Source organism: Platichthys flesus, chromosome 4 (assembly GCF_949316205.1).
Source record: "Platichthys flesus chromosome 4, fPlaFle2.1, whole genome shotgun sequence".
Lineage (NCBI taxonomy): Eukaryota > Metazoa > Chordata > Actinopteri > Pleuronectiformes > Pleuronectidae > Platichthys > Platichthys flesus.
This window is the reverse complement of record NC_084948.1, coordinates 3,886,967-3,911,914: the sequence shown is the minus strand read 5'-3', so window position 1 is coordinate 3,911,914 and position 24,948 is coordinate 3,886,967. Positions and strand designations below refer to the sequence as shown.

The 24,948-nt window shown below is 42.1% G+C and overlaps 1 protein-coding gene across 1 annotated transcript in view; it reads right to left on the bottom strand.

Annotated features, from left to right (window-relative positions):
• The window catches only part of igsf11 (immunoglobulin superfamily member 11), a 104,778-nt gene that overhangs the window by 61,028 nt on the left and 18,802 nt on the right, over nucleotides 1-24,948 (bottom strand). The window contains exon 2 of the mRNA XM_062386779.1: nucleotides 13,673-13,702. Within this exon, the coding sequence (XP_062242763.1) occupies nucleotides 13,673-13,702 (30 nt within the window). The remainder of the gene's footprint in view (nucleotides 1-13,672; nucleotides 13,703-24,948) is intronic.

Below are 24,948 nucleotides of genomic sequence, written 5' to 3'. Positions count from 1 at the left end.
CTGTGATGAGGGACAGGGTCTATTTGCATTGCAGTCGCAACCCAGAAGGTGTATCCAATGTCTTGGGGGCGTGGGGAAACGACGAATGAGGGGAGCGGCATAAGACTGTCTCTATATATAGCAGGTGATCTATCATTTCAATTTGTTTTTCTGCCGTCCCCTCGTTTTTTTTTTTTTTTTTGCGAGGGATTGATGCTTAGTAGATCCGAGAAGGTAAAGGACGGATTCTTGAAGCCTCTGAGAGAATAGAATAAGTTTGTGTGTGTGTGCGCGCGCTTGTGTGTGTGCGTGTGTGCGAGCATGCATGTGTGTGTCTGTGTGTCTGTGTGTGTTAGAAGGAGGGAGGCTACTGATGGCTGCTGTTTTTAGAGACCCAGTTGCAGCTGGCCAAGGTCTAAGCTGAATAGTTCGGCTCCCTCACAACTACAAGGAGAAGAAGTGTGTCAAAAAGAGGTGGAAACTATCCGTCTAACACTTTTGTTTCAAAATATTTTTGCTGAATCCCGACTTACTCTGCAAAAATTTCATTTCATCCCCCACCTGCAACACCATTGCTGCCTGGAGTCAAACATTTCTAAAGTGGATGTTGTTTGAACGTTCTGTCAGCTCTGACAGGTTGGATTCCCTGGCAGAGAAATCAGTTGGAGACAAATATGTCTACTTCACACACATGAAAACTCTGCTGGGAAAATGCTGAGGGGCCTCTTGAAGCTCCTTTTGATAAGCTACGCCTTGTGGTCACTTCAAAGCAGAGATGAAGGAGTGGATAAAGAAGGAGCAAAGAGATGGAAGGAGGAAAGCCTGCGAGGGGGAGGATGGACTGAGGAATGAGGCAGGATGGAATGTTGGGAAAAAGGCAGTAGAATGAAAATGGGTGAGGCATGGGTAAGATGAAAGAAATGCATGGAGGGATGCTCTACAAAAAGAAAGAGGGAGAGAGATTTGCACGGAAATGGTAGCGGGAAACACAAGCGTAAAAAGACACAAAGGCAAGTATCGTCCCTTCTATGCACGTCCCAACAAAAGGAGAAACTTTCTGCTGAGAGAGAATCCTCCTGCTCTCCATCCAGGAACTGGAACTCTCTGATGAGCTATGATAAAGCCTGCAGGCACGCACTGATACATACAGGATAGAGGTGGTGGTGGGGGGGTCATTAGAATAACTCAACACAGACGGTTAGCTAGCTAGCTCCATCTAGAAACACTTCCCCTGAATAATTCACAGAGGTGTAAATAAAATATATCCAATGGCCTTCACCTAAAAAAAAAGATAGCTGCCATGCTGAGTAATGAATTCTCCAGGAGATGAGTTCAGATACTGTATGACATGCAAGCAGATGTGTAAAAAGGAAAAGGAACTCAGCTCAAATTTCAGTTATTCGAAGTGATATTCAAAGAGTGGCCAGTGTGGCCTGGTTTAATACTGAATATTTCATCCACGTAAATACAACAGTGTGTTAGGGTCATGTTGAAGAATAAAAATCAGATTTGAGCATAAAGTCGTTATATTAATGGAATAAAGTAGTAATATTACAGGATTTTTTTTAATCTTTATCAGAATAAAGTTGAAACATACATAAATTGAGAAGAAACTATTACATTTATAGGAAAAATGTGTAATTTTGTGAGAATAAAGTTGTAATTTTCCATGAGATAAAAACATATTTTAGGGGGAAATAAACACCAAGGAGAACCTTTGTTTAGATCCAAAATCTTGGACCAGTCTCTGTGAGAAACTAAGAATCCTTTTGAATATCACGCAGATGTAACCAGTGATATAAAGTTGCTCGCTATACATTTTCTCCTTAACTTAAAAAGATAAGTTCCGTCTGTGTGGTTCTTCAGAATACACATTTTTGAACACAATCTTATGATAGTGTGTTGTTTATTTGCCAAAATATTGAAACCAATACCAAGGTATAACACAGCGGTGAGCTGTATGTGAACATAAGATATCAGTCCTCCTCGTGTATATGAGAGGACATCAGAAAACAGACCGCCACACAGGCAGATAGAAAGAGACGAGGACATGGAATCTAAGCAGCAGCACGCAATCAGAAGAAGATGAATATGCCACAGGTCGTTTCCACCGTGTCCCACTGGTGCAACAGCGTTAACACGCTGTGGGGGTGTAGGCGTCAACCTGTGTGGCAAAGACCCAACAGAGACTGAGCAGAGATCAATGAACACTCCAGTCGATTCCTCATCATGGCTACTGGTGGTTGGGGGTATGGATCACATTGCTCGGCTGGATCAGGGCTTCTGGCACACAAAAACCTTTTTATTTCAGGAAAAGTCTTCTAATGGAAAAACTGGCTCATTTCTAACGTCACCCACGTCATTCTGAAATTGTGCACTAATCGGTTTTAAACAGGTCTCATGGGATTCAGACCCTGGAATTCAAATGTGAAAAAAACAAGGAGAGAAAGTTCACAGCCCTGTCATGACTGCAGATTACTTTTTGTCAATCTTGTACAAGAAACACTGATCCAAGAACAAATCAGCCATTTATATCTATTTCATTAAATATTAATCTACCATCTGAAGATATTTGTTCAGACTTAATCAGACAGATTACAATACTTTCCAACCCACTGTCCTTACAATGTTATTTCACAACTCTGTTTTCTTTTCACTCATGCCAAGGTTGAAAAACTTAAAGACATCTCCTGGTTGAACCCTTGGAGAGAGACATCTAAGGACAGCTGCCCCAATGCACGCCCGCCCCTTTCACTCCTTGCCTCCCTCTCTCTGTCAATCACAGACAAACTTTTAACTCCCCTCTCCCCGCCCCACCTCTCCAAACTCCCCATATTCCCTCCCCATCTGTTCTCTGTCCTTGTAAAGGAGTCTTACTCTTCTCCCGGCTTTCCACACTTCTTCTCTCTTATTCAATAACAATGAATAACAGTTTCAATCCAGCAAATGGGTCAAGTTTGTAGTGTCAGTAGTTAGTCAGTGACAGAGGTAGCAAGAATGTTTGTGTGCGTGTGTGTGTGTGTGTGTGTGTGTGTGTGTGTGTTTGTGTGTGTGTGTGTGTGATGTATCAGGAGTTTCCTCTCAGCTCCTATTACTCTGACACCACACTTTCTAAATAAGTCGCCTGACTCTAACCACTGCTCGGTCTCAGGGCTCGACCTCATGCTTACCCACCACGTCCCCCACGGGCTGGAACACAAAAGACGAATCGACAGATCAAAATACAAAATACCAAAACTGATGCAAATCTCAACGTCCCTAAGTGATGAGAGTCAACTGCTGAAAGCTTCTGTGCTGAGAGAAACAATGGCACCCAGCAGTAGAATGATAGCAGCACAGTCACTGACCTTGTAGAAGACAAACATGGCCGGTGTCACTTTGTCTTGGCCTACATAATGGCTATTATACCAAATCTCAGCTAGCCTTTGAACCACACTCAGTGTACATCCTGCAGGTCTCAGGTCCTTGAAGGTATGATGATTAATGTTAGCGCTATCGACGGTAATGAGCAGTGGGACTGAAGCTGTGCCCTTTTCTTCCGTTCTTGTGGCTGGCATCTGCCCACCTTACACATGTTGAGAGGAAGGAGTCTTATCCCTGTCTGGAGGGCAGAGCAGAGCGAGCTACCATATATTATATTCTGGGCACATCGAAGAATAGAACATTTCCCATCATGTTTAACCCACATGGAGAATTTGGAATAACATACTTAGGAATCATCCCAAGATTCTTTGGTGGGATAAAGAATAAAAAAAGAACAGATTAATTCTGCCTGAAGTTGGATGAGAAGATGGATAGCACTCTCATGTCCTCATAGTCAAGGGCGTCATTTCCACTGGGGAAAAGAAGGACAATGTTTAATTTTACAGGTGGAACATAATGGTCTCTTACATACTAAAACAAAAACCCCATCAACAACTGCTGATACAGCCTTAGTCTTCATTGCTTAAAGTAACATTGGAATTCATTCATGGGTCAAGTGACTGCACTATAGTCACTGGTATTTGTCAGCTCCAACTTGGTAGCACTGTAAACTTGACCATTGAGTCACACTAGTTTTAAGTTCCAAGTGAATGTTTGATCCAAATGTGTTGAGGACACACATACCTTGACCTTTGAGCACAAACATCAAATCAGCTCAAGTCAAATTGAATGTTTGTGCCAAATTTGAAGCAATTCCTGAGATGTTTTGTTTACAAAAACTGGACAACTGGTTGTATGTACGAATGGACAAACCCCAAAACATAATGCCTCTGCCCTCTGGCTGTCACCAGTGGAGGCATACCATGGTGTTACTCTCTAGCCACCAAGATCGGAGTTGACGTGTTTAGACAGTCTGAAAAAAAGGAGGTACAATCACCAAAGCCACTGACATTCCCAAATTATTATTATCTGCAAAGGTTTCGGTTATGTTTTCCTCCCAGTGTGTATGTTTTTTGTTTGTGTCTGTTAAACACAAATGGACAGATTACCTCAAATCTTGGTGGAATGATGTGAGATTGGTCAGGGAAGAACCCAATAAATGTTGGTGCGCATGTGCATAAAGGGGCAGATACAGGATTTTGTTTTCTCTTTCTTAAACATTTTCACTGTTAAAATAATAATAATAAATAATTTGTGCAAACTAAGGGCACTATGAGCATGTGCAATTGCATGCAGGTTGACTGAAATTAAGAGGACTGTTTAGAGGTATGAGCCCTACTGAGTGTGCCATTGTAGTTGAGTAATATATGTGTGCCCCTTTCTCAAAATATGACAATCTGAACAGCAAACAAACACAAGACAATAAATCACAATGCTAACGGTGCAACTACAGGCTACATTCAGCAACAAGTTAGCCTAGCTTAGTACACAGGCTGGAAACCAGGATAGACATCTTGCCTTGGCTTAGTCCTGAGATAAATTCAGTATACCTGCATCTCTAAATCAGGACTTTCTTTGGACAGAACAATGTTTGCTTTCTTTACCATGTAACCAGTCTGTGCACCATGTTGATAGGCTGCTGGATGCTGCTTTAATCCAATAGCAGTTTTCATCTAACTCTTACCGCAAGAAGGCAAATAAGCATGTTACAGTTTTTCTCAGTTGTTAACACACAAAAAGCGAAAATTCGGCACAATTTGCACAACCTTCACTTCATGTATCAATCACTCGACCCAATTTGGCACTACTTCACACTCCCTTATCTGCATTAGACTCTGACTTTCATTCTTTACACTCTGATGTCAATTACACATCACCTTGTTGTCAAAACACTACACACAATGTTCAGTGGTTGCACACACTTCTCAATTAAAATCTCAAAGCATCAACCTACAACACACAAATACTAAAATCTCTAAACATTCAGGTCTGTTGAGCAATTTCACCTAATTTACACAGCCGAACAGGAGACTGAAATTGTAGATATGGTTCGTGAGAATAACTCTATCACACTCAGACAAATAAAAACTAGGATCCTGGCTGACCATGCTACATTTAGAAACGTCCAGAAAAACTGTAATTGAAATATTGAACTACTCAATACCTGAGGTTATATTAAGATAATTGACATTTATTTTCCCATTGTTTAGAAAAGATATTACATTTAAAAATATGAAATAAGATACAGCTCATGTGTTGTGCCAAGTATGAGGACAGTGAGAGCAAGGACAGGTTTAATTGGACATCTGATCTCACAGAAGCCCTTCAATAACTAAGTGGCATGCATTGTTAATTCCGAGTGGTGTTTACATCAACTTTCAACTTTAATAGGATTATAAAACTGAATTTCCAAATGAACTTTACAATGAGGTAAAGCGAGTGAGGGGTACTGGTATGCTCGGAGATGTGTATCACACCGTCTCACTCCATTTCATCCAGTAGGAAGCTGCTTGGAAGTGTTCCCTGTGCTGGTGCCCTGACCTTTGCCTGACTCATAAACAGAGGCTCTCAAAGTTATGTGCGTGTATGTACAGAATGTGCGTGCGTGGAAAGGAGAGGTTGAAGGGTCAGAAGAAGCATTAACGAAAGTTGGAAGTGAGTGACAGACAGTCCGCCGAGAGTCGTCTTGTGGCTGTCCATTACTCCACCAGCGCCACCAGTGAATCTTGATGCACTGTGATTTTAACTGTATTCACTGCCGAACTGATTCCTCAGTAAGTTCTGAAATTTGGTGCATTATTCTACACAGAGCTGCCTGTCAGAAGGGCTGGAAGCAATGTTGTCCGAACTTAGAAACCTTTACTCCTACAGGCGCTTGTACTTGTGAGTTTGTTTGTACAATCAACAGGATGTGGCAAAATGAAAAGACACATGATAACAAAAAAGCCTCATTCCAATACCAGTTAACAGTGCACATTCCACTAAATTTAATTAAATTAGGGACACATCCCGTTACTTTAGTCATATTGAACTGCAGATAGTAATGGTGGCTGAAACTATGGTTGCCGCTCTCTGCTGCTTTCTTGAAAACAATTACAAGATATTCTGACATCTTAGAAGCTAACATTTATCTCTACGAAATGTTTTTGTCAACTTAAAAATGTATTCAAAATGAGATAATTTCCATCATAATGTGAAATGGAGAAGGTTTATCATATCTGTATTGTTTCTAAGATCAGATACACGATCATTTCTTGAGTGGTCAGGTGCGGGTACTGTATGTCTCCTCGTAATTGCACCAATGACACATTTACATCATCCTCACAAGAGATCGATGATGCAAATGACTGACCTGCGGTTTGATTAGGTCAAAAAGAAACAGTTTGTCTGACGTGCTGTGTAGACGGCACAATTGTTTATACCAGATCTAAACACCCACAGTCAAAGGTGGAGTGAAAAGCCCACGATGTTGAGATAACAGAGCAGACTCTCAGACGCCCTTTCCTGGAAGAAATCCATCATGTTTCACTCAGAATGTATTTTTTTAAAACTATTCGACCCCCTGTACACTGGTGCCTTTAAGACCAAAGAGTGAGTTATCATTGTCAATGACATATATTCCATCAAGGTGAAGTTTTACACCCAAGACCATGAAGTCAAAAACAGACATTTTTACAAGTTGAGCCTTCTTTAAAACAGAAGGCGTCATTTGTTGTAATCCACACATCTCTTTCCTTGCATTGATTCCAGTAGATTTTATCATGCATTTAACTTCTTACTATGAGAGCACTACTCCTGCACTAAGCTTGTAATTAAATCAAATTTCCCCTCGATGTAGCATTTCCCTTTTCTAACCTTCTTTCTGAACCGTGGGAGGCAGCTTTTCTTCCATTTGCCTTCACGTTACTTCTCCCAGCCTTCTGCTCTCTCTCTCTCAAATTCCCTATCCCTCCATTGTCCTCAGATCATATTATGGGAACTCTCATTACAGGGGTGGTAATAGACTCTTCAGCACTAAGATCCTCTTTATTATCCCTCAACTGTAGCCTACATCTCTAAGCTGATTAGCCAGTGCTGTCTTTTCAGCATTTCAATTAGGAGCATTTTGAATAGTCAAGCAGATTGCAAGGCTTATATTCATTACTGACATTTTTAGAGCGTTATGCGATGTTTAAATACAGTAATCCAAGGAACACGCTGCGGCGGTGGGAATGAAAGCACTAGAGAAGAGTGACATCATGGCAGATTTTAACATTGGACTCCCATCAATCAATCAATCAATCAAATTTTATTTGTATAGCCCATATTCACAAATTACAATTCATCTCATAGGGCTTTAACAGGGTGTGACATCCTCTGTCCTTAACCCTCAGCAAGAGTAAGGAAAAACTACAAAAAACCCTTTTAACAGGGTAAAAATATGTAGAAACCTCAGAGAGAGCCACATGTGAGGGATCCCTCTCCCAGGACGGACAGAAGTGCAATAGATGCCACGTGCAGGAGAACATCATCAATAATCAAAGTCTCTAGCAGCATTGATGAAGCACAGTCCATGCTCAGCAACCATCTAGACCACGATCCACCATCCAGACCAGACGCCACTTCAGTCCTCAGTCACCGTCCACCGCCGCCCACCAGGAGGACCCATCACAAGCCACCACTGCGGTCCTGGTCCACCGCCCGTGCCCAATGCCAACGCGACACAGGGTCCGCCACCAGCACCACGATCGGCCCACATGACTCAGAATCCGCCACACTGGATCCAACACCGCGACCCCCGGTGCGCGATCCACAAACCGTAATCCATGGTGCGGCCACAGAGGCCCTGGATCTGCGGGTGATAAAGCAAAGGGATTCCGGGGAAGGGGGATAGGGATGGAGAAGAGGAAGGAGAAGCTGGAAAGAGAAGCTCCGTGTGTCATGTGTCATAAAATAGAACAAGTAACGTTCTGGCGCACTAATTAGCTCTAACTATAAGCTTTATCAAAAAGAAAGGTTTTGAGCCTACTTTTAAACGAACAGATGGTGACTGCCTCCCGAACTGAAAGTGGTAGATTATTCCACAGCCGAGGGGCTTGATGGCTAAAAGCTCTGGCTCCTACTCTACTTTTAGAGAATTTAGGGACGACAAGTAGGCTTGAATTCTGGGAGCGGAGTGCTCTAGTGGGTTTATAAGGTATTAACAGCTCTTTAAGGTATAAAGGCGCTATATTATTAAGGGCCTTGAAGGTGAGGAGGAGAATTTTAAATTCTATTCTAGATTTAACTGGAAGCCAGTGTAGCGATGCTAATATTGGAGAAATGTGCTCTCTTCTCTTTGTTCTCGTCAGGACACGTGCTGCAGCATTTTGGACAAGCTGTAGAGTCTTTAACGACTTCCTGCTGGAGCCTGATAATAATGAATTACAATAGTCCAGTCTCGATGTAACAAAGGCGTGGACTAGTTTTTCTGCATCTTTTTGTGAAAGGACATGTCTAATTTTTGAAATATTACGCAAGTGGAAAAAAGCGGTCCTAGAAATTTGTTTTAAGTGACTATTAAAGGATAAATCAGGATCGAAGATCACTCCCAAGTTCCTGACTGTTTCATTGGAAGCAAGGGCAATGTCGTCTAGCGCAGCTATATCATTAGATAATGCATCTCTAAGGTGTTTGGGGCCAAGTATTATAACCTCTGTTTTGTCTGAGTTTAATAAGAGAAAATGGAAAAAATATCTGTTGCCATTTAGAGCAGTGTGATTGATTTGCATAAATCAATCACATTACTATCACACATGCCTACACATTCATGGTATCCGAGGGAGGGATTCGTACGCATCTACCCCAACAGCTCAGAACATGTGTGAACAGCAGAACTTTACAATGTAGAATAGAGTTTTAGTGTTTAAAAAACTAATAACTAATAATTAAACTGTGCATGTAAAAAGCAAATTCAGATTGAAAGCCATGGCTACTGGAGGTGTGGAAGAAAAGTCTCCCGCATTACTTATGTCCCATTTATGGGAGCATTTTGGCTTCGTGATTAATTGTGCTGATGATGGAAGAAGGGCGGAGGACAAAACCGTTGCGCTATTTCGGCAGAGCCATATGTCAGTGGCCATACAGCGAGCATGGCCACACATGCAACAAAGTCCAAATTTGTCTGTGGCACGTGAGAGCAGTGTTTCCAACCGAATTGATTCAGTCTGTGGCAGTACCACATGCGCAGATGCATTCAGTTCGCTTTCAATCACGAAAGCGGCCGAGTGACAGGCACGCAGACTGGAGTGTGTAAGAACTGCATTGTGTGCCATTTGCAGGTACACACAAAACTGCAGCTGAAATTTGAGGTCTGACCGTCTGCATGGATGGTAAAAACTCTCTGGAGAGACGGATTGAGACAGCTCAATGAGGAAAATTAAAGATCGCTTATGTTATTATTTGCTTCATTGTGAGACTGCTTATATGAAAAACGTGATCTGATCCAAACAGTGAGTTCTGTGATCAGTTGCTCCCCTGTTCAGTATCATTTGGTACTTTTTGTTTGGACCAAAAAAGTGTTTCTTAGAGGACAACTATATCCTTAATCAAGATGCAGATGTTGTATAATGATGAGAATGTAGCTGTGTTTGAATTTATCTTTGTCTGCTTCAATTTGACTCTCTGCTATCTGGTGACTGTAAAATGGTTAGAACTGATAGATTTGACATTTTGAGTGGTATGTTGAGAGGCAGGCTCTCCCGCTGCCACTTACAAAACTGTGCACCACAACTGCCCACGCGGCTGTGAACACCTCCATGTATAATCTCACAGTTCTTCTATCTCTGTTCATTTCATTATCAGATGAGCTCACAGAGCAAATGTCCCACATAGAGGATGTGATGTCTGCTGAAGAATGAGGGAAGAGGAAACGGAAGACAGGGGAATTTGAGGGATGAGGTTGTGATACCTGTTACTGATGGATAGGAGTTACAACATAACAAAGATCTGCTCAGAAATCTGTGTGTGTGTGTGTGTGTGTGTGTGTGTGTGTGTGTGTGTGTGTGTGTGTGTGTGTGTGTGTGTGTGTGTGTGTGTGTGTGTGTGATTGTGTGTGCGTGCGTGTGTGTGTAAACTCACAAGGGCATCTGTAGTGCATGCATTTGTGATGTCATTAGCAGTTGAGCTAAAATATGATGATTTCGATGTATAACGGGTATCTGTTAAATATATCCGGCTTTATCAAAATAAGTATTTGACACAAGATACACCACCGTGTTTTATCATTCTGTCTTTATTCTACTGTCTCACTTTCTCTCATACATACACACACACATACACGTACACACACACAATCACTAATCCATTCAATCATTGTTAATCCAGCTGTGTGTGGTGGTAGAGATGTCTGTCAACCTTGTCCCTGATGTGCTGATGTCGTACCTGTCCACAAATGTTTGTGTCATGCGTGTACCATTAAAAGTACATCTGAATCCATCAAGAAGAACAAACCCTGCGTTCTGCCCTTTACTGAATTTCTCTCTCAGGAGCTCATGAACGTCACAAATGCACGTGTCGCTCCGCTAAGTGACATGATGTTGTCATGTTCTGAGTTGTGTTAATTTGGCTGAGAGCTTAGCCTCACTTAGATCATTGGAGAGAAATAGAACGGAAGCAGTCACACTCCCACTCAAGGGTTTCTGCAGTAGTCGTTTACCATTTACCACAGAACAACTGGAGTGAGGGATCCTTTTCCTGGACACCTTAGTGGTGATGGTGATAACCTAATTTCCCTTGACCTCTAAACTATTGTTTTTCATGTGGGTATATTTGAAATGCTCCACATTCAGGTGTCAAAGTAAAAAAGTGCAGCATTTGGATAGAGTGTTATTACAGGATATAATAATGCAATGTCTGATTCATTATTAAAGTCCGATTTTTTTCTGAGTTTTCTCAGGTTTGGAGCTATTCTCAAAGACACCTAGCATGTTATGGATTAACACATTACTCAAATTATTTCCATCATAGACAGTGTACAGTGCGACATATACGTTACACTAGCTACAAAAATAAAAGAAACTGTAAATGAAAATATTTTAAGTCATGCGACAGTTTGAAACACAGCTGCTTGTGTGTGTGTGTGTGGACTGTAATATGAGGATTAGTGTAGTTGCTTGTATGAGGTGAATTTAAGACCCACTAGTATACTTGGTAGTTGTAGTATGTATCTCTGGAAATTGTTTATGGTTTGATGCACAAACACACACACTTGTTATTAATGATTTACAGTTTCTTAATCCTATACAATTATATTTGTATATTTACGATGATATAAATCCATTTAAATATCTTTAAAGAGTCAATGTACAGCCCTGATAGATATCTGTTTCTCAATACATATAAAGCAATAACTTCCAAGTGTTACTGAACCAATTTACAGAACAGGCTAATTGATAAACCGTATGACAACATCTCTAATGGTTTAATGAATCTGGTCATCATGTCAGACCTGAAACTTCAAATGCTGCTCGACAATGCTGTAAACTGGAGAGATATTAAGCTACATTCACTGCCTGATTGGTAGTAGTAACTAAATCAAATCACTAAGCTATTACACACAACATAAGGCGAGGATTTACAAAAAGCTTGTGCGACCTGTGGAGAGGTTTTCCTGGAATAATGCACATATCAAAAGTATCTCCCTATAGTCCTAATGGAGCGGATTTTTAAGTCTTTTAAATTTGGAGACCCGGGGTTATGGTGTGTTTTCATGAAACCCAGATTAGGATTTGAAAGCCTGTGGAGAGTGGTTGGCGTGGGTGTGTGCATATGTGTGGACAGAGAGAGGGATAAAGAGCGAAACCCTGTGCGAAAGGTTTAAGAGAAGACATATCAAAGAAGTAAAGCCACGATGAAAAGATCACGGAAAAGAAGACAGGAGAGAGGTGGAAAAAAGAAACACATGAGAAAGAAGAAACGATGAGATTGAGATTAAGTAAAGTTTAGTCAAGAGATGTGAATTGAGAGACTCAAAGGGAGGGACAAAGGGGCATCGTTATAAAAAAATAAATCCTGCATGGAGGGATCACGGACAAAATATAGAGAAATCAAAGAGAGGAAATGCGAAAGGAAATAAACTAGAGTGACAGATAGAGGGAAAGATACTGAGCGCTAAAACGTAGTAGAGGAGACAGCAGATGGTGGGGATTATTCTGGACTAAAATACTCTGGGATCTACAGAGGGGAGGCCACAGACATAAACCATTACAGACTCCATCTGCCAGAAATAGACCAAAAGGAGCTGTAGGTCCACCATCACCATGATGATAAAATGCTGCCTTGATGGCATTATCATAGAAAAAATCTAAACGTTAATGTCATCCTAAACAAAAGTTGACTGACTAAACGCGGCTGTGCTTCTGATTTTGTTGAAATCAGTTGGGAGATACAACCTGTCAGAGGCCTTACACATGCAGACCACGCATAGCTCAGCACACACCAGACGTAAAAATAAAAAATAATTAAATAAAAACTTTGCAAAACAACCATTAGCATCTCACAGATGGCATCCATGTGGAGAAATAATATGGGACATAAACCCAAATTATTATTTGCAGTCTTTTTGTTTTTTTTGCAGTAGCAGCAGGTGCATGTGTGCATTATTTTTAGTATTTTGGAAAGTGTTCAATGTGTTTGTGTGTGATTATGACTTATACCATAAAACACCACATTTTATATTCACTGCGATTAGTGAGAACAGCCTCTGGCACTAGCTGTGGATACGAGTGTGCAGTAAAAAGTAGAGAACGAAAATATACAATGACAAATACGACAAATATGACAAATATGACAAATACAATACAATTGAGAGGCGGTGGTCTAGTGGTAGAAACTTGGACTATGGGCAGAGAAGGTCTCTGGTTCGTCTCTGGTTCGACTCCACGGAGAGACAACAAAAGATGAACCTGGATTGATCTCTCCAAAAATCCAAAAGTCTCCCTACCCTGTCTAGTGCCCCTGAGCAAGGCACCTTACTCCCCCAACATCTGCTGCCCGAGCGCCGTACATGGTCGCTCACTGCTCTGTGTGTCCTGCACCAGATGGGTCAAAAGCAGAGATTAAATTCCCCTACATGCATGAGTGTGCCTTTGCATGTCTGTGCATGTGTTTGGGACTAATAAATGCATCTTAATCTTAATCTTAAAACTGGTTTGCGAATCCCACCAATAATGCTTCTATATCCATCCACACACAACCTGAGTACACACAATTTCAGGTACAGTCTAATGCCTTCTAATCATGCCGTCTCCCCCGGCATGCAGAGAGAGGGGGAAGAAAGAGGTGGAAACAAAGAAAAGATTTTTTTTTTTACCTTTCCCTGTGTGTAGATCAAACCTTGAACCTGCAACAAAAGAGAAGAAAACATAATTACTGTTGTGTTGTGGGGGAACATTAACAGATCATACAGAGCGACACCACACTGATGAAGCAATTTAAACGAGAAGCTCAGTGTGAGCGTCTCTCTGCGGGCATATGGGACCCACACTATGCTCAGGGAATCTGAGGCGCTTTTCAGTCGTCCACTGTGATTGTCTATTGAGCCGTGTAACTCAAGACTTGTACTTTTTAAAAGGGGTGTTTGTTACAACATTCCAGTCTCAAACAGTAGGGTTAGGATGGCAAAACGTATTGACTAAATGTGTTTGTGCGTGTGTTTGTTTGTTATTGACTAATTATCTACCCTGACAAGGAAAAGTTAATTAAATTCTTCCATGCACTGAGCATAATAACTGTGCATGGATGGATTTCCGCAAAAAACATCCACATGTGATAAAAACATACAATGTGATAAACGTACACAATTTGCTGTAAAGTCAGCGCACAGACTCATTGTCTAATGAGTGCTTACACAAAGATATCAGCCATATTTCACCCTCAGTATTTCAGTTGCTTGATCTGACAGAGTTGGGTAAGCGAGTTTAACCCAACACAGTTGCTTATGTCACCTCACAGTTCGCCAGCTTTATGTTCTGTGTGTGTGACATGAAAAAAAATCGGGTTTACACATGCACTCCTGGATCTGTGTTTAGGAAAGGAAGCCGGCTAGATGATACGATCACCACAACAGTGATCCTGCCAATTAGCAACAGCGGTATTCATGCTCGTTTACAGGGCAGGGGTGTGAAGGGGCAGTAGGAGTGAGACGTATATTAGAGAGCCAGAAAAGGTGGTTTACAATGTGTATGATCATAAACAGTATAGGAGACCAATCAGTTGTTCACCATGGCAATACGTGTGCATAAATGAAGGGGATGGAGCTTCTGTCCAAGAACTGCTGACTCCACCATTAAACTCGGAGGCCAATGCATCAGTATGGGAGCAGCATACAATGCCTCTTACTTTTCTCTGTTTCAATATTAGGGTATAAAGTGACACAGTGCTTTACTGTGAGGTCACATTAGCTACTCTGCTGCAGTGCTAAATATGATTAAGTTCATTTCCCTTCTGGGATCAGAGGTTCGGTAATGCTCACTAACCACAAAGGACGTGAAAAGAAGAAAATATGTATACATTATAAATAATGGATTAACTGGGAATTTAAATCTTTTATCGCCCCCCCCCCCGGTCCCAAAGCTTTCCCACAAAACGCTGCCAGTAGAAAGTTCCCCCAAAACAACGTTTCTCCCCAATTCCCCAAACAGCTCTGCCCTCAATTACTGGTCTCCGGTCCAAAGCCCACACGCTGGAACTAACAGCTCTGTGTGCTGGATGAAAGACCTGTCGTGCCGTTGGTTTGTATATGTGCTAACAGACGCCCGCCTCATCTGCTGTCTGATAACAGGATCTGCTCAGTGGGATGGTTCACCTCTGGCTGTGGACTGATCTGTGACATTTCTGACAAGCAGCTCTGAGTGTTTGTGAATCTTTACCTTCACTGAAAGAGCTTTGAACATTACCATCAGTGATAAAAGCACTTTGCTTGCATGTCACCACTTGACATTGCTTCTCTTGGGCAAAAATACACTTATTTAGAATTTTCTATATCCATCCCAGATTGTAGTGCTTTGTCCAGACTCTCAACTCTTCAATTTCAAACAATCAAGTCTCTTTTCTCATGATAGTGAAACACTGCTACATTGTCCTTAACTGTAGTCCCATTCACAGTATCATGAAAAGAGCAACTACCCAATGTAAAAACCTTTGATTCTCTCTGGCTTGACCACCCAGGCGACAGCAGCTCTGGAAACAACAGGAGCTACTGTGGAATACAAATATGCCTCACAATCATTTGCACAGGACCTCTGTCTATAGCTACGTTGTTCATCCAGTTCATGGATCTACAAAAATGCAAGCCGAGGACATTCATATCACGCAGCAAAATATCATTCACCGCAACAGGAATCCCTTGTCTAACAAACCATGTATTTCACACGTGACCTCTGCTGTATTTATCCTAATGGCACAAGTCTTGGACTTGAACCAGTTCTAGTAGAACCGATGCAAGATTACAATAAAGAATGTAGTGACATGACACACAGAGCTTCTCTTTCCAGCTTCTCCTTCCTCTTCTCCATCCCTATCCCCCTTCCCCGGAATCCCTTTGCTTTATCACCCGTAGATCCAGGGCCTCTGTGGCCGCACCATGGATTGCGGTTTGTGGATCGTGCACCGGGGGTCGCGGTGTTGGATCCAGTGTGGCGGATTCTGAGTCATGTGGGCTGATCGTGGTGCTGGTGGTGGACCCTGTGTCACGTTGGCATTGGGCACGGGCGGTGGACCAGGAGCGCGGTGGTGGCTTGTGATGGGTCCTCCGGGTGGGCTGCGGTGGACGGTGACTGAGGACTGGAGTGGCGTCTGGTCTGGATGGTGGATCGTGGTCTAGATGGGTGCTGAGCATGGACTGTGATTGCAGCGGGACTGCTTGGCATATCATGTTGGGGTTGTCCTTCGGGATGTCTACCCTCATCAATGCTGCTAGAGACTTTGATTATTGATGATGTTCTCCTGCACGTGGCATCTATTGCACTTCTGTCCGTCCTGGGAGAGGGATCCCTCACATGTGGCTCTCTCTGAGGTTTCTACATATTTTTACCCTGTTAAAAGGGTTTTTTGTAGTTTTTCCTTACTCTTGCTGAGGGTTAAGGACAGAGGATGTCACACCCTGTTAAAGCCCTATGCGATGAATTGTAATTTGTGAATATGGGCTATACAAATAAAATTTGATTGATTGATTGATATCAAAGCCTGTAGACTTTCTACTTTACACAGGGTTTTGTGTTTTGTATAGAGCTGAGTGCTTATAATCTTAGACACAGGCAGTCATGCACTTACTAAATGGAGATTCCTATAATAACCGTTTAATGTGTGACAAGTTTAAATTCAACAGCAATGGGCCAAATTCAATAAGAAAAGCATACCTTGTCCTTGCTTATGTAAACCTGCACATTGCCTCCAAGTCAACCAAAGGCTTTCAGTGATGCATTCAGTGGTTGAAACAAGCACATGGAAATAATCTTCTATATTATCTGCATGAATTGGCGGCGAGGGCAAAAGTGTGAGACTCACACTTCGCCTGGCTGATTCTTTTCAGCTGCTCTCACGTATACAGGCCCATCAGCAGCGGCCCCTCAGACTGTACCTGCCACATCCGTCTCCCGCGCTTTCAAACGCAGAGGAGCAATCATTTCATCAGTTGTTAGGCAGCCGTGCCTAAACGCTTTCATTCAGATAGGTCTGCCAGCCGAAGCGAAGGCTCATGGGGGAGAGGGAGAGAGAGGTGCAGAACTAAGAGAGAAAAACAACTGCTGCACATGCTGTTATTTTAATAGTTAATTTTGAGTATCTGACACAAAGCAGTGCTGCGTCTGAATAGAAATGATGCAAACGCACAAATCCACAGCCTGGAAGGGACCAGCATTGCAGTGAATTACCAGCATTACCAGGAGTAAAAGAAAGATAAGTGAATATCAATGCAACAAGTGCTTTTTTAATGAATGCAAAGTGCTTTTTCATGCACTGCCTGGCAACCAAGAACAAAAAAAGTAAACATTTGTTATGTGACATATGTTATTACCACCTTTTTTTTCCATCTCCCTGAAACTGTGAAGACTCACTGCATGGGTCTGCGGCGAGCAGGTAGAATTTAATCTAAATGTCTGAGGCACTTTACGGAGAATTTCGAACCATTATCCATCCTCAACAATTGGCAAGTGGCTGCCAAGTACCTTCAAGGGAATGTCAGTTTCCATGGAGACCAAGCGACCCCCCCCCCCCACACACACACACACACAAGTTAAACATGGTAAAAACCAATTGATGGGCCCAGATTTATGTGTAACTCTCCCTCTCGTGCACTGCCTCTGCCATTGTTTCTCCCTGTTTGACATCACTGTGTTAATCTATGTCTCTTTGTTCTCGGTTCAACATCTGCCTCTGTGTTTATCCATCTTGGTAATTACTCATTTGCAGTTCCTTGGCAGCTTCCCCTCGGACACCAAGCTCGAGGCGTCCGTGGGAATAAATGGAAAGATGTGCACATTTTAAAGAAAGTTGGAGAGAAACTAAAAGACTAAGTAAGGAGAGTAATCAGCACTGAAAGATGATGAAACTAACTTTAAGAAATCATCAATATAATCATAAGCCGCTTTCGGGTATGCACTACAATCCAGACATTTTCCTGAAATTTTCCATAGGGGCTGTATGTGGGCAGGGATTTGTTCTAATACTCAAATGAAAAAAGTGGTCATTGTTGTTTCTTTATTTACACCTGCCAATCGGTTCGAGTCATTCATTCGAAAATGTCACGGGTTTGGGCAGAGTGGGTCAAAATGTTTCACAGCAGTGCTCAGAGTAAGTTATAAATAACAGAAGCATTCTGCGCGTTATAGACTGTGCATTAACCAGTCTACCGTCCACCATCTACCTTCTCTTCCACTTTAGTATTCATTTTCTCTCTCTCTCTCTCTCTCTCTCTCTCTCTCTCTCTCGATCTCGATTTGTATAATTTGTGGTTTATTATGTTTTGGGGCTGTTATTAGGATGACAGGTTACAGAGATTTGAGAAATTACCACAGTTGAATTGATGTTATATCCTGCCTCCTGCATTATCCAGCTTGGTAAACATGTGACACTGGAACAATCTCCTCCTGCCTTCTTTGTAAGAGAAAGGCAAACTAGAGCTAGAGCTAGCCAGGCCCCGATAGGATTGGACTTGGTTTGGGCAAATACTTGAAATAATAATCGGGTTCAGATTATTATTTTTTTTTCTTAAACTTGTTTGGATTTGGATAGAAGATTGCAGCCCAGGCTCTTTTATGAGAGTAAAGGTAAAGATTTGCTTGTCGTAATCTTAGGCTTTTATCCAGTTATTATTACAAATAAAATGTATCCGGTGAGAAATGCCTCATTTGTGTGGCTCGAACACATCCTAGAAGAGAACAATAACCAAAGGAAGAGAACTTCTCAGTGGACACACAAGAAATGCAGCTTCAAGGTAAAACAGCAATGTGAATACCCGGGGCAGATTCAGCTCAGCTCTCCGGCTGGTGTGCTCAGCCAGAGGATGATCTCCAGGTACAGGGAGCAGCAGCATTTGCGAGAACATGCCCAAAAACACTCCCGCAGGAGGTGGAGCCGACTTAAAACAATACAAACTGCATCTTTAAAGACGCATCCCTGGCAAACGTTCACACATGATTTGCTGACACACAGTGCTCACACCTGATTGTCCCCCCTCCTGAGTCTTAATCAAGTTGTTTGTTTCGGAAAAGCTTCATTTGTTTTTTTAATTGATCGTGTATTTGGGAATGCCCCTCGAGGGATCGCGTGTGTTTCTTGGATGAAAAAGACACATGGGCAACAGAAAGTCTGTATGACTACATCACACTTATCGTTCCTCAGCGTCAGCTCTCTTTGTTATTGGGAATACAGGTCATTATAATGCACGCCACAGCGAGGAGGGTGATAAAAGATGCTTTCCTTTATGGAGAATGATTTGTTTGTTTTACGTTCCAGCTCGCTGGCCTCCTGGGCCCTAACCTACATTACAGCAAAAAGACTATTAATCATTAATGAACAGACCTTTTAATGTTACCTCTGAAAAATGTATTTACACGCGAATAAAACGAATGAAGGCTTCTGTTCTTCAAAAAAATTGGGTATCCATTGTGGGAGAAAATCATTACCTGAATATTTTTTGGATGTGTTCTGCCCAAGTCTATTTTTGTCCTCTATGGTACATAACATGTTTGCATTGGTCGTTTAAAATGTGTTGATGACTATGTTTACATATACATATAGTCTGATATTAACATGATTACAACAACAGTCTGAATAAAACACTGACATGTAAACAGCTAAATTGGATTATCTTAACCTAAATAAGGTCATACTTAGAATGATCATTTTAATTCAACTAAAATGTCCTATAGGAGTTTTTGCAGCATTTCGTGACAAGAACATACATGGCAGTAAATTACCAACTCCTTTACAACATGTGCCCTTGGTGTATACAAGATGTGAAAATAAAAACGAGTTTGCAAAATTTGAAAGAAATATCCAAAATCATATAAGGTAGCGTTGTTCAGGTTGGGTCTTTAAAACTGGTGGAATATCATTGGATGTAATGACTTGAGTAATAATGTTGTTTAAAATTTACAGGTAAACAGCTAAACAGGAACACGAATGGAATATTCTAATAGCAACTCATATGAACAACACAGTTGAAATGTCTTATTCTGAAAAAGGTCAGTATTCTGAATATTGGTGTTCATGTGAATGTGGTCAGTGGTGCTATGCAATTACTGTAATTCTGTAAATCGTTGCAATAATACCCACCTTAAAATTATGTAAATTCATTCATAAAGTAATTAAGTAACAGTTATCTCTGTCCTGACACGAGAGTGCATGTACACGTTCCTGATACATGCATTACGTTAAAGACACAATTTAAATACAAAAATTCCAATATCTTTTTTCTTTTTTTTAAGTGAGCCACGGCAGAATTCAAAGGTTTACAAAGCTCACATCTAAGGCAAAGGCAGAGTAATCACATAATCAACACATTTATTATCACTCAGGAGAGAAACGTCTCCAGAGGTCAATTAACCCGGTATGTGAACTGAGAACTCTTGGAGCAGACATCCAATAGGCCAAGATAATAAAGACAACGTGCACATGTCCACACACATGCACCTATGAAGCCACAGCAAAGCAAATTGGATGAATTTTACAGAGATTATAAAGCCGAGCCACAGAAAACACTTGCCAACATTGTACAACTCACAAACACACACAAAGGGCACGTGTATGAAGCAGACTGAAGTCCTTTAATCACAAGTTGTGTTGTAATTGAGGAAGGTGTGAAGGAAATAGCAGCCGCAAGTGGCTCCGTCTGGCACAGACATGTTGGAGCATGAAGCTGCTGGAGACAAAGTGGACTCATGGACAGTATGTTTCTATCATGAGATCCTTTAACAGTCCATCAGTGGACATTTCTTTCATATTCTCTCTCAATCACACCTCCATCCCATAGGACACCGAGATAAAGTGTGCTGTGGATGTTGAACGTGATTTGGTGTTGTTCCACTTGTGATAGTGGACAGAACTAATATTCAGGCCTTGTCTATATTCCCTAAGAATGTCGGTAATGTGGCAATAACCAGTGCTAATCAAACGCAGAGAGACGATATTTTATAGCCACCATTGTTGTTAATGTTTCTAGGGCATTATTATTCCGTAAAGCAACACTGGGCATTCCCAAAGTAATATGTGACATAACCGCTCACATAGACTCTGTTTTTCATATACACAAAGATACACAACCACACAACCACACAATTTTGGCTTAAAATTCCATGAGAGGCTGATGAAAACGCTTATAATATGGTCAGGGTGACATTCTACTAGAAAAAAAAAAAACACTTTAGCACTGAAACTAAAATAGACTACTGTATTTCTCAATTTGTGAGCAGAACAATGTGTTCAAGTCCTTATCAAGCCACCCATTTAAGATACCTTAAAATAAACTGTGAGAATACTTGTCCTTTATTTTAAATTGTTTTTCCTCTCTTGCTCTCCTCTGCTGCTCCTATGGCGTTCCTGATGCCCCTTGACAAAGAGATGATGGGTCTCAGCTGAGCTATCCTGGATAAAATAAATATTTAAAAACGCTCAAAACACTGGCTCTGAGCTTTTTTTTTATTAGTTTCATTTATTATGATGTGTGCTTGTGAAATCCTTTAACCTCCACGAGCCCACTTCACACACCCGACTCACCTCCACCTGAGTTCAAGCAACAGGCAGTCACCAGTGTTCTCTCCATTATATATGAGGCCTCCCCCCAGAGCGGAGCCATCTTTCTGGATAACTGCATCTGTCTAGAATATGCTCGTTCACACAGGTGTTGTTCCGCTTCCCATTTATACATAATAAGTGTGTGTGAGCTGCGTGCAATCACTCACAGATGCAAGTCAACGCGTCTCTATGTTGCTTGCACAAGCACTTTGTGGCACGGATTCATGCATGCATGAACACACGTACATCCTCCCACCTACACACACGCACACACAAACACACCTGACTTAACACACAGTGAATCGCACCACTTGCAGCTTTACAACACCTCAGGTTTGCATGAGTACAGGGAGCCGAGCTTGCAGGACCCTTGGCTATATTCAGGCCTTTAAATTGGTCCCAGTGAGATGTGAGAGCTCAGACCACAGGGCTGACCTCTAACTCTACGCCTGTGTATCAAAGCATTAGTCACTGTCAGCCCAATCAATAGCCCAACAGCAGCTAGAGACCCAGCTCCGATGTAAAGGGGGCGTTGTGGATTATTAGTGGGCTGATGATGATTATGGAAAGGGCCATTTGCTAGGTGGTTCAACTCAAGTTATTCTATTGGTTGTTATATCACCTTGGATGTTGATTAAGGAAACTAAAATCAATGCAAGTGCTATATTGCATGGTTAACACCTGCTACAAGATGGACGCTCCTGATTTGAGCAACTGAATGGTTTTCTACAAAACTTGGATCAGGAAGGAACCCAGTCGATTCTGGCCTGGATATGGATCAGGTTCCATATCGGGGAACTTCTTAGAGGATGTGTGATATGAACTAACGGGCCTTGCCGGAGGTGTGTGCTCTACTTCTGAACACTGCTTCAGAGAGGTCTTGAATAATCCCAGTTGTAATTTGTCATGCAGCTGGATTTCTATTGGTTTCAATTATTTAGTCCACCCTCCTGGATATAAAATCAGACTGACTGAGTGTCACAGCACAGAAAGCTTCTATCTTGACAACGTTTATGACTGAGGACACCAGTGACCGTCAGTGGATGGGCTCCTCGCTGCTTCTTGGCCACAACGCCTGGCTGCTGTACACACAAACACACACACACACACACTGAGAGAGAGAGAGACCCGACAGACGTCATGTTTGGCCGGTCGGAGTCACCTGCCAACCTGCCACCCAACAGTCCAAGGTCAGTGCTCTCCCAAACTGGGTCGGCCACCTCAGAGACCCTAGGAAAACGACAGAGCAGCAGAGGGCGACGGCTGTTCCCCTCCCTCTCGTCAGTCTCAGGTGCAAGAGGGATGCTGGGAGGCTTTTTTGGCAAATCTGCTCAAAGTTCCTATCTCATCAGAGTATTTCGTTAAATCTGATCGTCCATTGATCAGGTTCAGAGGATAACAAAACTATTTTAATTAATCTTTGCACCCCTGCGCATAGACACATATTACAATGCTATTGAGTATTGTACCTCATATGTTAACCATAATACATACCCTGTAAATCTGAATGTTATTATTTATAACCAAATCCAGTTTCTAACAAGTCCTCCGTCAGCCGTCACATGTTTCTGAACGGAGTCTTCCCATCTCATTCCTGCAGACTGAGTCAGCTGTTGAGATGCCAGTGCAGATGGACTGAATCGAGATGAGGCCAACAGCAGTGTCTGTGGAGCTAAACTCCTGGTGAATTGAGCCAGCACAGAACAGCACAACGTTGGGGCCTGGCCGCTGTGGCTCTCAAGTCCTGGCAGAGAGAACAGGGACCCCCTTGTTTTGGCAGAGCCGAGCTGACAGGAAAAATAATGCATTCACATGATAATGAGCCAGTGAATGCATGTCCCTCGTACTGCCCCGCTTTCTCCCCCTCTTACATACAGTGCACATCTCTGCACAGGCAACACACACACACACACACAGACACACACAATTCTACAGCACTGTACGCTGACACAAACACACAAACCCCTCTGTGTCTGGCGCAGAACGGCCTGATTGCCTGTTTCATCACCAGGGAGACCGGCACTAAAAAGGCGCCTGGCAGAGACAGACATCTAGCATTTAGGACCCCACAAAGATTTCAGGCCTTTCAGAGTATACAGGCCTTTTTCAAAGAAGAGAGAAAGGAGGATTTGACACGAGGAGAGAAGAGGGAGATGAATAACAGTTTTGATGATCACCTTTAAAGAGCAGGTTGGCTTGAAGAAGAGGGAGAAACAGAAAGTAAGTTGTAGCACACAGAGAGAGGAGGTACAACTGGAAAAAACAAGAAATAAAGACAGAATACATCACTGTGACTATGAGGCAGAAAGGACGAGAGAGATTTTCTTTTCTGTTGACAGGGGCTTTGCAGCACTGACTAAATAACCACTGAGAGTGATGTGTGGAACTAACATAAAACACCATCTGAGTGTTAGAGAGGCGCATGTGTGATTGCAGCTGACGTCACGAACGAGAGGAGCTATTATTACTCATCCTCACCTGAGTCTCCACCAGGCGGGAGAGAGAAAATGAAGTGCAAATGAACTGTAAAAACAAAGATTAGAATTTTTTCATTTTCATTCACAACGCCCCCAAGCTTGGAGGGGAAACAAAGAGAGGAAATGAAAAGAGGGGAAATCAAGCATTTAGGTTGTCGAGAGGCCTCTGCCCTCTGAACAGAGAGCGGAAGATCGAGGGATGGCACGAAGCAAACAAGTGTTAAATGGTTTTAGGGGGGGATTTAGGCTGTGGCAAGCTCCAGATGTTCTGCTAGATGGAGGGAATGGAAGAGTGGAGAGGAGTGGAGAGGAGAGGAAAGGAGAGGAGAGGAGAGGAAGCAGAGGAAGCAGCTCCGGGCTAAACTTTTCAGGCCCCTTGCGTCTTTTCCCTCTCACTCTCTAACATCTTCTGTTTTCCCTCTGTTCTCACTACATCAAAAACATGAGGAAATGTGAAGTGATTAAAGGATGGTTAGGTTTAAGAAACACAAAGATTTTGTTAGGTTTGGAGAAAGTTTAGGTTTGGGTTAATATAATAACATAGTTAGGGTTAAGGGGGCTTCATAGTAATGATAATACTATCATTGACATGTGCTTTAGGTTTGGGAGTGACTTGATCATGACAATGAGCATTGTCCCTCTGTATCAATATCACATGGTTTCGTCCTTTGCTCCTGTCATTAGAGGACAGTAGAGGGCTTTGTCACTCGAACACAAACGTGGGTTGTTTTGAGGAGCTTGCTGAATAAATTGATGCTGTCGAAATGTTGAGATTAGCTTTTTTTGAACTCATAGCACATTAAGGGATAGTTCACAGAAAAAAGGCAAATTCTCGTATTATCTACCCACCACCTTTGTTGCAGCAGAATCCTTTGCA